Here is a 13,058-nt window from a genome sequence, read left to right as displayed (position 1 = left end):
ACAAAAAGTAGCCAGGTAAGGTGGCAGGCACCTATAATTCCAGCTACTCAGGAGGCTGAGGTGGGAGAATCACTTGAACCCAGGAGGTGGAGGTTGCAGTGAGCCAAGATTGCACCACTGCACTCCAGCCTGGGTGACAGAGTGAGACTCCATCTCCAAAAAAAAAAAAAAAGAGCTCTGGGAGGCTGACACCAGCCAGAGGGGAAAGAAAGGCTTCCAAAAGGTGATGATGCCTATCAGCAGTGACTTTGAGGACAACTAAGAATGAAGAGTGTCCCAGGAAAGGGCCTGGAGCCAAGAGAGGTGGAGGAGGATGTGTGTGGTGGGGAGTGGTGGAGATGGAGCTGGACCAGGAGGCAGGGCCATGTTGTGGCTTTAAGCCAAGGTGACAAGAGTCACGGGAGGCTGCTAACCAGGGCATGACATGGTCTAATTTGCTCCTGGACTCATCTGCCAAGTTGCCAATGGAGGATGAAGGTCTGAGAGCAGGGAGGCCAGGCAACCACAGTGAGGCAGTGGACCTGTGTGGAGGAAGGAGCTTGGGTCCAGGTGGTAACAGGGGAGGAGAGGAAGTGGATAAATGTGGCAGATGTTGAGAAGAGGGGATGGGGCTGGACGCGGTGGCTCTTGCCTGTGATCTCAGTACTTTGGGAGGCTGAGGTGGAAGGATCGTTTGAAGCCAGGAGTTCAAGACCAGCCTGGGCAAAATAGCAAGACCTTGACTCTACAAATCAAAAAAATTATTTTGTTTTAATTAGCTGGGTATGGTGGCACATGCCTGTAGTTACAGCTACTCGGGAGACTGAGGTGGGAGGCTATCGCTTGAGCTCAGGAGTTCAAGGCTGCAGTGAGCTATGACTGTGCCACTGCACTCCAGTCTGGGTGACAGAGTGAGACCCTGTCTCAAAAAATGATCAAAGAAGAGGGGATGAGGGACCTGACTTGATGACAGGTGAACTGTTGTGGGTCAGGGCAATAGGGGTATCCAAGCTCCACACATGTCCCTGGCTCAGATGACCAACAGATAGAGGGGTCACCCATAAGCCAAGCCCTGCAGTTGAGGTGGGTGGGGAGCAGGGCTCTGTTTGAGGCATGGGGTGGGTGATGCTTGTAGAGTGTCCCAGGAAAACCCCTGGTGGAACTGGGGTATAGGGCTGGTCTAGGGACAGAGGTGGGAAGCTAGCAGGTGTGAGAGTGGAAAAGAGGGGTTAGAAGAACAGCTTTGGTTTCTAAGCCCCCCAGACACTCCCCTCTCCAGAAGACTCTGGCAGATGCTCCCAGGAACAGGTGGAAATCAGAGGCTCAGAGAGGGGTAGTGACATCTTCAGGGTCACACAGCAAGGAGTGGAAAAATGCAGCCTAGAACCCATGCACTTGGGACTCAGGGGGAAGGACATATGAGAAGAGCTTATGTTTTCATCACCATTGTTGCCTGCTGTCACTCTGTCCCCTTCAGAGCCTCCAGTAGCTGTCACAGTCCCTCTCTTCTCTGCCTTCCAGTTTCTGTAGCTCTGAACACTCCCACCCCCATCCCATCACTCTGAGGCCAGAGACGGGAGGGTGTGTTGGGGGAGAAGTGTCACAGGGAAGGCCTGATCCAAGATGTCCAGGCATACCCAATCCCTTCTTTTCTTCCCTCCCTCCTTCCTTTCCCTCCCTCCCTCCCACCCCACTCCCTGGGAATGAGGCCTCCCTGTTGCTTAGCAACTAGCAGAGCCTTGGAGAAAGGAAATGGAAATAGCTCAGGAGGTGCCTCCCCTCTGTTAAGATAGAAGTCCTTGGAGTATGTGTGAGCGCGCTTGTGTGTGTGTGTGTGTGTGTGCGCGCGCGCGTGTGTGTCTGCTCTACTTTGGAGGGCCTAGCATGGAGTCAGAGATTCTTAGCTCCAAGCCAAGTTGACTCCCACCCCACCCTGAGCCTACAGGAGGACGTGGCTGCCTGGAAAGCTAGTTAGTGTCAGCCTTGGTCACATCGCCAGAAGCAGTGTTTCCAGAACAAAGGAGGGGATAGTCCTGTAGGCCCAATCTGGGTGAGCCCAGCTTATCTGGAATGTCGGCTTTGGAGAAGTTGGCCAGATCAAACAGAGAGCTAAAATCTGCCTCTGGGGTGGGAATGGGGTAGGCTTTCATCTTCCCCTCTGTGCCGGCTGCCCTGGGAGCAGACTGGGAGGTAGGAACACATGGAATGTAATCTGTGTCCTACTGGACAGAGCCAGGACAGTGGGCCTGGTGTGTGTGTAAACGGTTTCAACTGAGCTTAAAGGAGAAGTATGACTGGGGAGTTAATGATGTGTGCAAGTGGGCGCTGGGATGTCTGGCCCAAGCATCCATGTAAGCCAGAGAGGATTATCCTCGGTAGTTCCTGGAGGTGACACGATTCCCAGCCAATGGCTTTTAGAGGCCATCCAGTCTGGCCTGCATCCGCCCACCTTACAGATGGGAAAAAGCCCAGATTCCAACCCACTCGTGCCCTGAGGTGTGACCCAAAGGTGCAAACCAGCCGTCTGTCTCCCTCTGCACCAGGAAAGGAAGCGGATTAGAGCCATGAGTGGGCCCTTAAATCTCCAGGATTAACTCGAGCAGAGAGGAGCTTAGCAGGTGGCCAAGAAGTGACCATCCCGCCTCGTGTCTGTGTCTGTCCTTCAGGGCCAGCGGCCCAGGCCAGCGGCTCCGGGGCCAGCCACGATGTCCTCCACCGTGAACAACGGGGCGGCCAGCATGCCCTCCCCACCCGACGCCGCGAACGGCTTCCCGCAGCCCAGCGCCTCCTCGGGGGCCTGGCCGCGGGCTGAGGAGGAGCTGCGTACCGCGGAGCCGGGCCTGGTGAAACGCGCGCACCGCGAGATCCTGGACCACGAGCGCAAGCGGCGCGTGGAGCTCAAGTGCATGGAGCTGCAGGAGATGATGGAGGAGCAGGGGTGAGCGGGCCGTGGGGCGGGGCTGGGGTGGGGAGATAGGCGGGGCGAGGGCGGGAGGAGGGAGTGATGCTGCTCGTGGGCGTGACGAACGTCGTGGGCGGGGAGAAGGGCGGGGCTAGGGACTATTAGGGCAGAGTCGGGAGACCGTGGGAACCCACGAGCCTTGTCCAGACAAGAGGCCAGAGTCCAGACCAATTGGGGTGAAGCCATTGCAAGTCCAGCTCATCTTTCATTTGTGTATTAGGTTGTTGCGAAAGTAATCGCCATTACTTTTAATGGCAAAAACCGGCCAGGCCTAGTGGCTCACACCTGTGATTCCAGCACTTTGAAAGGCCGAGGCAAGCGGATTATTTGAGGTCAGGAATTCGAGACCAGCCTGGCTAACATGGTGACACCTCGTCTCTATGAAAAATACAAAAAAATATTTAGCCGGGCGCGGTGACTCACACCTGTATTCCCAGCACTTTGGGAGGCCTAGGAGGGTGGATCATGAGGTCAAGAGTTTGAGACCAGCCTGGCCGACATGGTGAAACTTTGTCTCTACTAAAAATACAAAAATTAGCCAGGCTTGGTGACGCGTGCCTGTAATCCCAGCTACTCGGGAAGCTGAGGCAGGAGAATCACTTGAACCCGGGAGGTGGAGGTTGCAGTGAGCCGAGATTGGGCCACTTCACTCCAGCCTAGGCAACAGATCGAGACTCCCTCTCAGAAAGAAAGAAAGAAAGAAACTAGTGGGCTGGCTGCTGAAGGAGTCAAAGTCAGGAGCAGTGGCTGCCCATCAGACTGTCAGTGAGCTGAGAAATCAGAAACTCCCTACACAGGAGGGCTGGAGCCTCGAGCCACATGGGGCCAGACACAGCCTGTGTCCTGCAGTCCTTCCAAGTCACACCTTTGTCTGTCCACCCCAGGCCTCCTGGGCTCCCTTAGACAGGGGCCACCATCTCTGAGGAGCTTAGGAAGACCCCCAGGCTTAGGCAGAGACAGTGAGTTGCTGAAGGCCAACTGGAAGGTGGGGGGCCAAGGCGGGGGCCAAGGTGGAACCAGGATGAAGAGTCCTGCTGGCTGCCAGGCAGGGCTGCTTGTAGGGAGAAGAAGGGGTAATGGGGACCTGGTGCTCACCTCACCCAGAGGACCAGGTAGTGGGCAGGAGGCCCCTTGCAGAGAGGGATAGATGGATGGATGGCAGGATGCTGAGGACACACAAAAAGGAGATTCCAGCTGGCAAGGGAACATGTTGATGAGCTGTGGGTACCAAAGGAGAGAATGAGACCCCAAGGGGCAGGGGCAAGAAGGGGCGAGGTAGGGAGCATCTCCTACAGTGAGAACCTCAGGTGGTGAATTAAATCTGTGAATCCAGCCAGATACGGTGGCTCACGCCTGTAATCCCAGCAATTTGGGAGGCCGAGATTGGCAGATCACTTGAAGTCAGGAGATCGAGACCAGCCTGGCCAACATGCTGAAACCCCATCTCTATAACACACACACACAAAAGCGGGGTGTGGTGGCTCACGCCTGTAATCGTAGCACTATGGGAGGACAAGGCAGGCGGATCATGAGGTCAGGAGATAGAGATCATCCTGGCTAACACAGTGAAACCCCATCTCCACTAAAAATACAAAAAATTAGCCGGGCGTGGTGGCATGCACCTGTAGTCCCAGCTACTCAGGAGGCTGAGGCAGGAGAATCACTTGAACCTGGAGGCAGAAGTTGCAGTGAGCTGAGATCTTGCCACTGCACTCCAACCTGGGTGACAGAGCAAGACTCCGTCTCAAAAAATAAATAAATAAATAAATAAAAATAAATCATCCGGGCATGGTGGTGAGTGCCTGTAATCCCAGCTACTCGGGAGGCTGAGGCAGGAGAGTCACTTGAACCTGGGAGGCAGAGGTTGCAGTGAGTCAAGATCGCGCCATTGCACTCCAGCCTGGGTGACAGCGCAAGACTCCATCTCAAACACAAAACAAAAACAAACAAACCCTGCAATTTCTGCCAAATTCTGTCTGGAGAGTCGAGGAGGGAGGGGAGTGTGGGCAGAGGACAAGAGGGTTGACAGGGACGTACGAGGTGTCCCCTGCACTTTCCTGCTCCTCCTCCTCCCAGAACTCCACCCCCTTGATGAACCCATCCCCATCCTGAACCCCTCTCCCTTCACTAAGCCCCCTCCTCTGCTCTGTACTTTCCCATCCTGAAAGCCCTCCCCTTCAAATACCCCCACCATTTCAAGGAACCTTCCCTTACTGAGCCCCTCCCCAAGCAAAAGGTGATGGCATTTGGCCTTGTCCTGGGTGTTAGACCCCCAGCATCAAGGATCCCTGCTTCCCTGGGAAGCACCCACTATGTCCCCACTTGCTCAGTCAGGACCCCTTCCCCCACCCAAGCTCTCACTTGAGGTGGTCCTTATCCTGGAGCCACCCCCAAAAATCCAGCTCTTGGGTGACCCTCCCCCTGCCCTCCCCATCTGCAGCAGGCATTTGATCATGGCAGGGACAGCCATTCTGCGACTCCCAAATCCAGGCTTCTGGCTCTATCTTGACCTTGACAAGCCACGGTTTACTCACCTGGAAAACAGGGGCACCTGTGTTCCGGAGCTGTTCTGAGAGTCTTCCGTTGAAGACACACGTGGGACTGCCCTGCCCCCAGCCCGTCCCCACAAAGTGCCCAATAAACACCAGGCGCCCCTGCTCTTTTATCAAATCGAGTCATTAATATCCATTTCTGGAAACACTGGTTCGGTCGTGTTTATTTACTGGGTTCTCGGGCATTTGACAAATATTCACATCAGTCACAGGAACACACACTCTTTGGCCCCATTAAAAAGCAATCCTTTTCCTCAATATTGATGGCTGGCTGGCTAATCCACTGGCGATTGATGGTGTACTTGGAGTCACCTTCCCAGACAGCCTTGGCTTGCAGTGCAATCACCGCGGGGCGGGACGGAGCCTCCAGCCTTTCTGATGTGATGCTCCCACCTGGCCCCCGGCATCCTCCCTGCCACCCTATTTATCTTCTTGCCATACCTCTTTTTTTTTTTTTTTTTTTTTGAGATGGAATCTCACTCTGTCGCCCAGGCTGGAGTGCAGTGGCACGATCTCTGCTCACTGCAACCTCCACCTCCTGGGTTCAAGTGATTTTCCTGTCTCAGCCTCCTGAGTAGCTGGGATTACAGGTGCATGCCACCATGCCTGGCTAATTTTTATATTTTTAGCAGAGACAGGGTTTCACCATATTGGTCAGGCTGGTCTTGAAATCCTGACCTCGTGAGCCACCCGCCTCGGCCTCCCAAAGTGCGGGGATCAAAGGCGTGAGCCACCGCACCCAACCAATTTTTGTATTTTTAGTAGAGACAGGGTTTTACCATGTTGGCCACACTGGTCTTGAACTCCTGACCTCAAAGTGAGCCACCTGCCTCAGCTTCCCAAAGTGCTGGGATTACAAGGGTGAGCCACCATGCCCAGATGCCATGCCTCTTCTTGTGAGGACGTGGGTGAGGTGACAGAGCACAGCTCCATTCCTAGCTAGTTTTGGAACCTTTTTTTTTTTTTTTTTTTTTTTTTTTTTGAGATGGAGTTTCACTCTTGTTGCCCAAGCAGGAGTGCAATGGCATGATCTCTACTCGTTGCAGCCTCTGCCTCCTGGTTCAAGAGATTCTCCTGCCTCAGCCTCCCGAGTAGCTGGGACTACAGGCATGTGCCACCACACCCAGCTAATTTTTTGTGTTTTTAGTAGAAACAGGGTTTCACCATGTCGGCCAGGCTGTTCTCAAACTGACCTCAGATGATCTGCCAGCCTCAGCCTCCCAAAGTGCTGGGATTACAGGCGTGAGCCACTGTGCCCGGCATAGGCTTGGAGCTTTGAGCCCTCCCCTCTCCCTGTTATATTTGCTCATCTGTAAAATGGGAATAAAAAGGCTACCATCCCAGTCATTGTGGCTCATGCCTGTAATCCCAGCACTTTGGGAGGCTGAGGAGGGAGGATCACTTGAGCCCAGGAGTTTGAGACCAGCCTGGGCAACATAGTGAGCCCACCTGTTCCCCATCTACAAAAAAAATATTTTTTTTAAATTAGCCAGGTGTGGTGGCACATGCCTGTGTTCCCAGCTACTCAGAAGGCTAAGGTGAGAGGATTACTTCAGCCTGAGAAGTTGAGGCTACAGCGAGCTATGATTGCACCACTGCACTCCAGACTGGGTGGCAGAGCAAGACCCCATCTAAAAACAAAAAACAAAACAAAACAAAACAAAGCAAAAGGTCGCTGTCTGGCCTAATGCAGGAACTCATGCCTGTAATCCCAGTACTTTGGGATACTAAGACAGGAGGTTTCTTGAGGCCAGGAGGCCTGGGCAACATAGGAAGACCCTGCCTCTACCAAAAAATAAACAATTGCCGGGCGCAGTGGCTCACACCGGTAATCCCAGCACTTTGGGAGGCCGAGGCAGGTGGATCACCTGAGGTTAGGAGTTCGAGACCAGCCTGGCCAACATGGTGAAACCCTGTCTCTACTAAAAATACAAAACAATTAGCCAGTCGTGGTGGTGGATGCCTGTAATCCTGGCTACTCTGGAGGCTGAGGCAGGAGAATTGCTTGAACCCAGGAGATGGAGGTTGCAGTAAGCTGAAATTGCGCCATTGCACTCCAGCCTGGGCAACAAGAGCAAAACTCCGTCTCAAAAATAAATAAATAAATAAATAAATAAATAAATAGCTGGGCATAGTGGCACACTCCTGTAATCCCAGCACTTTGGGAGGCTGGCGTGGGAGAATCGCTTGAGGCCAAGAGTTTGAGACCAGCCTGTGTAACATGGCAGGACTCCATCTCTACTTTAAAAAATATAAAAATGACAAATAAAAAGGCCACCATGCCTCTCAAAGCTCTGGTGCAGAAAATGATTATCTAGGAAGCACTGGGTCTAGGCACAGACAGACAAAATTAAACATTTTTCACTCTGAGGAACTCTTAAAATTCTGTGTCCCCTCACCCCACTCCTGTCCCAGAGAGTGACCAAGGAATCCCCAAAGCCACAATGCATTTGGCATGCCCTTCCCTTATGGCCCATGGAGTGGCATGAGGACTAAGGGAGCCAGACTGGCTGGGGGAGCACCTGGGCCAAGAGGCTGGGGATCCTGGGACAGACATCACTGCCCCATTACTCTTCCCCCATCCACACACAAGCCCTTGACTTTTTTTTTTTTTGAGACGGAGTCTCGCTCTGTCACCCAGGCTGGAGTGCAATGGCACCATCTTGGCTCACTGCAACCTCCGCCTCCCGGGTCCAAGTGATACTCCTGCCTCAGCCTCCAAAGTAGCTGGGATTACAGGCATATGCCACCATGCCCAGCTAATTTTGTATTTTTAGTAGAGACGGGGTTTCACCATGTTGGTCGGTCTGGTCGCAAACACCTCAAGTGATCTGCCCGTCTAGGCCTCCCAAAGTGCTGGAATTACAGGTGTGAGCCACTGTGCCCGGCCTAGAAGCCCTTGACTTTGAGTCTGAGGCTTTGGCCATGCTAGCCAGCCTTCCTGCATGGCCCTAGGCTGGCCGGCTCTGCCGCCTCCACAGGGAGCGAGGGGTTTGGGTAGCAGCCTCCCCTTATCCCAGCCTTTGCGTCCAGGCAGAACAGAGAGAGAAGAGGCCCAGGTGATTCTTGGAGCTGGTGCCATGCTGACCTGGCAGGGGTCTCATTTGGAAAAGGGCAGGGAGCCTGGGATGACTGTACACTTTGTCCCCACTGCCCTGGGACAGATAAGCTTCAGTTGCTACTATTTATTTACTTATTTATTTTTGAGATGGAGTCTCGCTCTGTTGCCCAGGCTGGAGTACAGTGGCATGATCTCAGCTTACTGCAACCTCTGCCTCCTGGGTTCAAGTGATTCTCCTGCTTCAGCCTCCCGAGTAGCTGGGACTACAGGCGTGTACCACCACACCCAGCTGATTTGTGTATTTTTAGCAGACACAAGGTTTCATCATGTTTGCCAGGCTAGAGTCAAACTCCTGACCTCAAGTGATCCACCCATCTTGGCCTCCCAAAGTGCTGGGATTACAGGCGTGAGCCACTGTGTCTGACCAGTTGCTACCATTTACTGAGCACCTACTATATGCCAGGCACTGTGCAAAGTGATGTAAATACATCACATCTGTGTTAGTCCACTTTGCATTGCTCTAAAGGAATACCTGAGGCTGGGTAACTTATCAAGAAAAGAAGTTTACTTGGCTCACGGTTCTAGAGGCTTGTACAGAAGCATGGTGCCGGCATCCAACTGGCTTCTGACGAGCCCTCAGGAAGCTTTTAGTCATGGTGGAGAAGAAGGGGAGCCAGCATGTCACATGGCAACAGAGGGAGAAAGAGGGAGAGGAGAGATACCCCAGACTCCTTAAAACAATCAGTTCTTTCCTAAACTAATAGAGCAGCAGTCCCCAACCTTTTCGGCACTAGATACCAGTTTTGTGGAAGAAGTTTTTTCTGGTTGTAATTCCAGCACTTTGGGAGGCCAAGGTGGGTGGATCACCTGAGGTCGGGAGTTTGAGACCAGCCTGACCAACATGGAGAAACTCTGTCTGTAGTAAAAATACAAAAATTAGCCTGGTGTGGTGGCGGAGGCCTGTAGTCCCAGCCACTTGGGACGCTGAGGCAGGAGAATCGCTTGAACCTGGGAGATGGAGGTTGTGGTGAGCCGAGACTGTGCCATTGCACTCCAGCCTGGGCAACAAGAGTGAAACTCCGTCTCAAAAAAAACAAAAAAAAAAGAAAATTTTTCCATGGACTGGGGGTGCGGGGGATGGTTTCAGGATGATTCGAGCACATTGCATTTATTGTGCAGTTTATTTCTGTTATTATTAGATTGTAGTATGTAATGAAATAATTCTATAACTCACTGTCATGTGGAGTCCGTGGGAGCCCTGAGCTTGTTTACCTGCAGCTAGACAGTCCCTTCTGGGGGTGATGGGAGACAGTGACAGATCATCAGGCATTAGATTCTCATAAGGAGCGTGCAACCTACATCCCTCGCATGTGCAGTTCACAACAGGGTTCCCACTCCTCTGAGAATCTAATGCCACCGCTGATCTGATGGGAGGCGGAGCTCAGGCGGTAATGGGAGTGATGTGGAGCGGCTGTAAATACAGGTGAAGCTTTGCTCCCTTGCCCACTGCTCACCTCCTGCTGTGCGGCCCAGTTCCTAATAGGCCACAGAGTGGTACCCCCATCTGGGGTATTAGGGACCCCTGTAATAGAGTGAGAACTCACTCATGACCACAGGGAGGGCACCAAGCTGTTCTTGAGGGATCCGCCCCCATGACCCAAACACCTCCCACCAGACCCCACCCCCAACACTGAGGATCACATTCCAACATGAGATTGGAATTGTGCCCATTTCACAGATGCGGAAGCTAAGACTGGGAGAAGCGTATGGACTTGCCCAAGGTCACAGAACTGGGAAGTGGGAGGTGCCAGGATTCAAAAGCAGGACTGTTGGGCTCCTCTGTCTGTCCGTCATCACTGTCCCAAGTGGCTCAGCTGAGAAGATTGACTCCAAGAGATATGAGGGGAAAGGACACTCAGAGGTGGTGGTCACGCTTGAGACCAATCACCAGGTGTCATCCTTGAGTCCCCAGCTTCTCCCAACAAGATGCCCTGGGGCATAGAGGGACCCTCCCCAGGCCTCTGAGTTGGTTCAATCCAGCAGCCCATCCCTAACAGAGAGGTGTGGGAGTTCATCAACTTGTCTCCGACCCGCTGACTCCAGGATGAGCCCCAGCCCTGCATATGTGCTGCCGCAAGTCTCCATGAAACCTATTTGTGCCAATTTCCTACCCTTCCATGTGCCAAAGACCCCCAGGAAAGGGGGCTTGGACCCTGGCCTGAAGCCCCCCCCCCGCCCCCCCGCCCCCCACCAAGCAGCTGGGGAATGACCCAGCCTCACCCTTAGGCCATCTCCTCCCCAAACCCACCTGGCCCAGGGGTCCATGCCAGTCTCTGTCTCCCTCCCTGGGGCCTGTAAGTTAGGGACTAAGCAGTGTTGAAGGGCCTGTGCTGTGTTTGTCTCTGTGCTGGTGACAGTGACAAGCTAGTCTCTGGAAGAGAAGGTGATGTGGGAGCAATTGCTCTCTGCCTCTGCTGGGGGGGTGGGGCACTGCTCTTTCTTCCTGGGTGCCAGGCTCTGCACTGCCCAACTCACATGCCCAAACAAGGGACCTCCAGGTGAATGCCCGAGCCTGAGGGCCACACAGGGACTGAGGTGGACACTGAGGAGCCAGCGCCCTGAACTTGGTGGAGCTGGTTAGTAGCATCAGTGCAGGGTGGCCTGAGCCATGAGGGGATAGGGGGTTAGAAGAAAAGCCCCCCACCCCTACCAGGCCAGGACCCATCCCTCCCCACAGCAGGCTGAACCTGCACAGACTCCGACCCTAGCTGGGGGTCAGGGGACACCTGCTTAAGAAGTAGGTGGTGGCTGGGCACAGTGGAACATGTCTGTAATCCCATCACTTTGGGAGGCCGAGGTGGGTGGATTACTTGAGGTCAGGAGTTCGAGACCAGCCTAGCCAATGTATTGAAACCCTGTCTCTACTAAAAATACAAAAATTAGCTGGGCATGGTGGCGGTTGCCTGTAGTCCCAGCTGCTGGGGAAGCTGAGGAGGAGAATTGCTTGAACCTGGGAGGCAGAGGTTGCAGTGAGCTGAGATTGTGCCACTGCACTCCAGCCTCGGTGACAGAGCAAGACTGCATCTCAAAAAAAAAAAAAAAAAAAAAAGAAGAAGTTGGTGGTGCTTCTTACCCAACCAGACTCCCTGACTCAACCAATTGGTCCCCAAGTCCCATCCCCCTGACTCAACCAATTGGTTCCCAAGCCATCTCCCTCCTAGATGGCATTTTGTCCATTTCTCCCCTTTCATCCTCAAGACCTCTCTCCCTGCTCTGGCTTTACTGTCTCCTTCTGAACCCCTGCGGTAGCACAATACCAGCTTTCTGCCTCCAGTTCCCTCTTCTCCAGCCACGAATTCACCAGAGCCATCTTTTCAAAAGGAAAATCCAATCTTAAAACTCTCCATGCCTCTCCATCACCAGTCACTCATTTAGCACAAATTTCTGGCTGCCACAATGTGAAAGGCATGGTGCCAGGTGCTGGGACTGCTCCTGGGAACCAGACAAGGCCCCTGCCCACAGCAAACTCCAGGCCAGTGTTGGATACAGACCAGCCAACAGATAATTACTGGAGCCTGAACCACCTGCCAGGAGTTGGGATATACGGGTTGCTATGGAAATGCAAACGCTAGCACTCAACCTGAAACGGGGTGGGGGAGGCATCCATCTTACTGTAAACATCCAAGGAGTCAAATCTTTGCCATGATTATTTCCACAGGGTAAACCTGGAAGTTAATTTATGAATCAAAGCATGTGTTCATTTTTAAAAAAGGCTTTTGAAGATACTTGTCAAATTGCTATCCCGCAAATATTTGTTGAAGGAGCAGAGGGAAGGAGGGAGTAGAGAGATGGGATCTCTGAAAGGAAAAAACAAAACATACCATTTTCATGGATGGCTGAGTGGGGAGGGCTGGACCCATGCTGCCACCATGTCTTTTTTTTTTATGTCTTGTTTTTTAATTTTTTTAAAATTATTTTTTAAAACTTTGCTGGGTCCGAAAAAATTTTTAAATAATTTTTTTAAAAATTTAATATACATAGTAGTTATACATATTTATAGGGTACATGAGATGTTTTGATACAAGCATGCAATGTGAAATAAGCACATCATGGAGGAGGAAGTATCCATCCCCTCCAGCATTTATCCTTTGAGTTACAAATAATCCAACTACATTCTTTAAGTTATTCAAAAATATACAATTAAGTTATTATTCACTGTAGTCACCCTGTTGGGCTATCCAACAGTAGGTGTTTTGTTGTTGTTGTTGTTGTTTGTCTTTGTTTTTGTTTTATTGTTTTTTTAGATGGAGTCTCACTCTGTCACCCAGGCTGGAGTGTGATGGTGCAATCTCAGCTCTCCACAATCACCACCTCCCGGGTTCAAGCGATTCTCCTGCCTCAGCCTCCTGGGTAGCTGGGATTACGGGGTGTGCACCACCACACCCAGCTAATTTTTTATATTTTTGGTAGAGATGGGTTTTCACCATGGTAGCCAGGCTGGTCT

General features: G+C 52.4%; 1 protein-coding gene across 1 annotated transcript in view; it reads left to right on the top strand.

Moving 5' to 3' along the window:
• The window catches only part of SRRM3 (serine/arginine repetitive matrix 3), an 85,675-nt gene that overhangs the window by 31,556 nt on the left and 41,061 nt on the right, over positions 1 to 13,058 (top strand). The window contains exon 2 of the mRNA XM_015133287.3: positions 2,646 to 2,917. Coding sequence (XP_014988773.2) covers positions 2,685 to 2,917 — 233 coding nt within the window. The 5' untranslated portion in view covers positions 2,646 to 2,684. The remainder of the gene's footprint in view (positions 1 to 2,645; positions 2,918 to 13,058) is intronic.

This window comes from Macaca mulatta, chromosome 3 (genome assembly GCF_049350105.2).
Source record: "Macaca mulatta isolate MMU2019108-1 chromosome 3, T2T-MMU8v2.0, whole genome shotgun sequence".
NCBI lineage: Eukaryota > Metazoa > Chordata > Mammalia > Primates > Cercopithecidae > Macaca > Macaca mulatta.
This window is presented reverse-complemented; position numbering and strand designations above follow the sequence as displayed.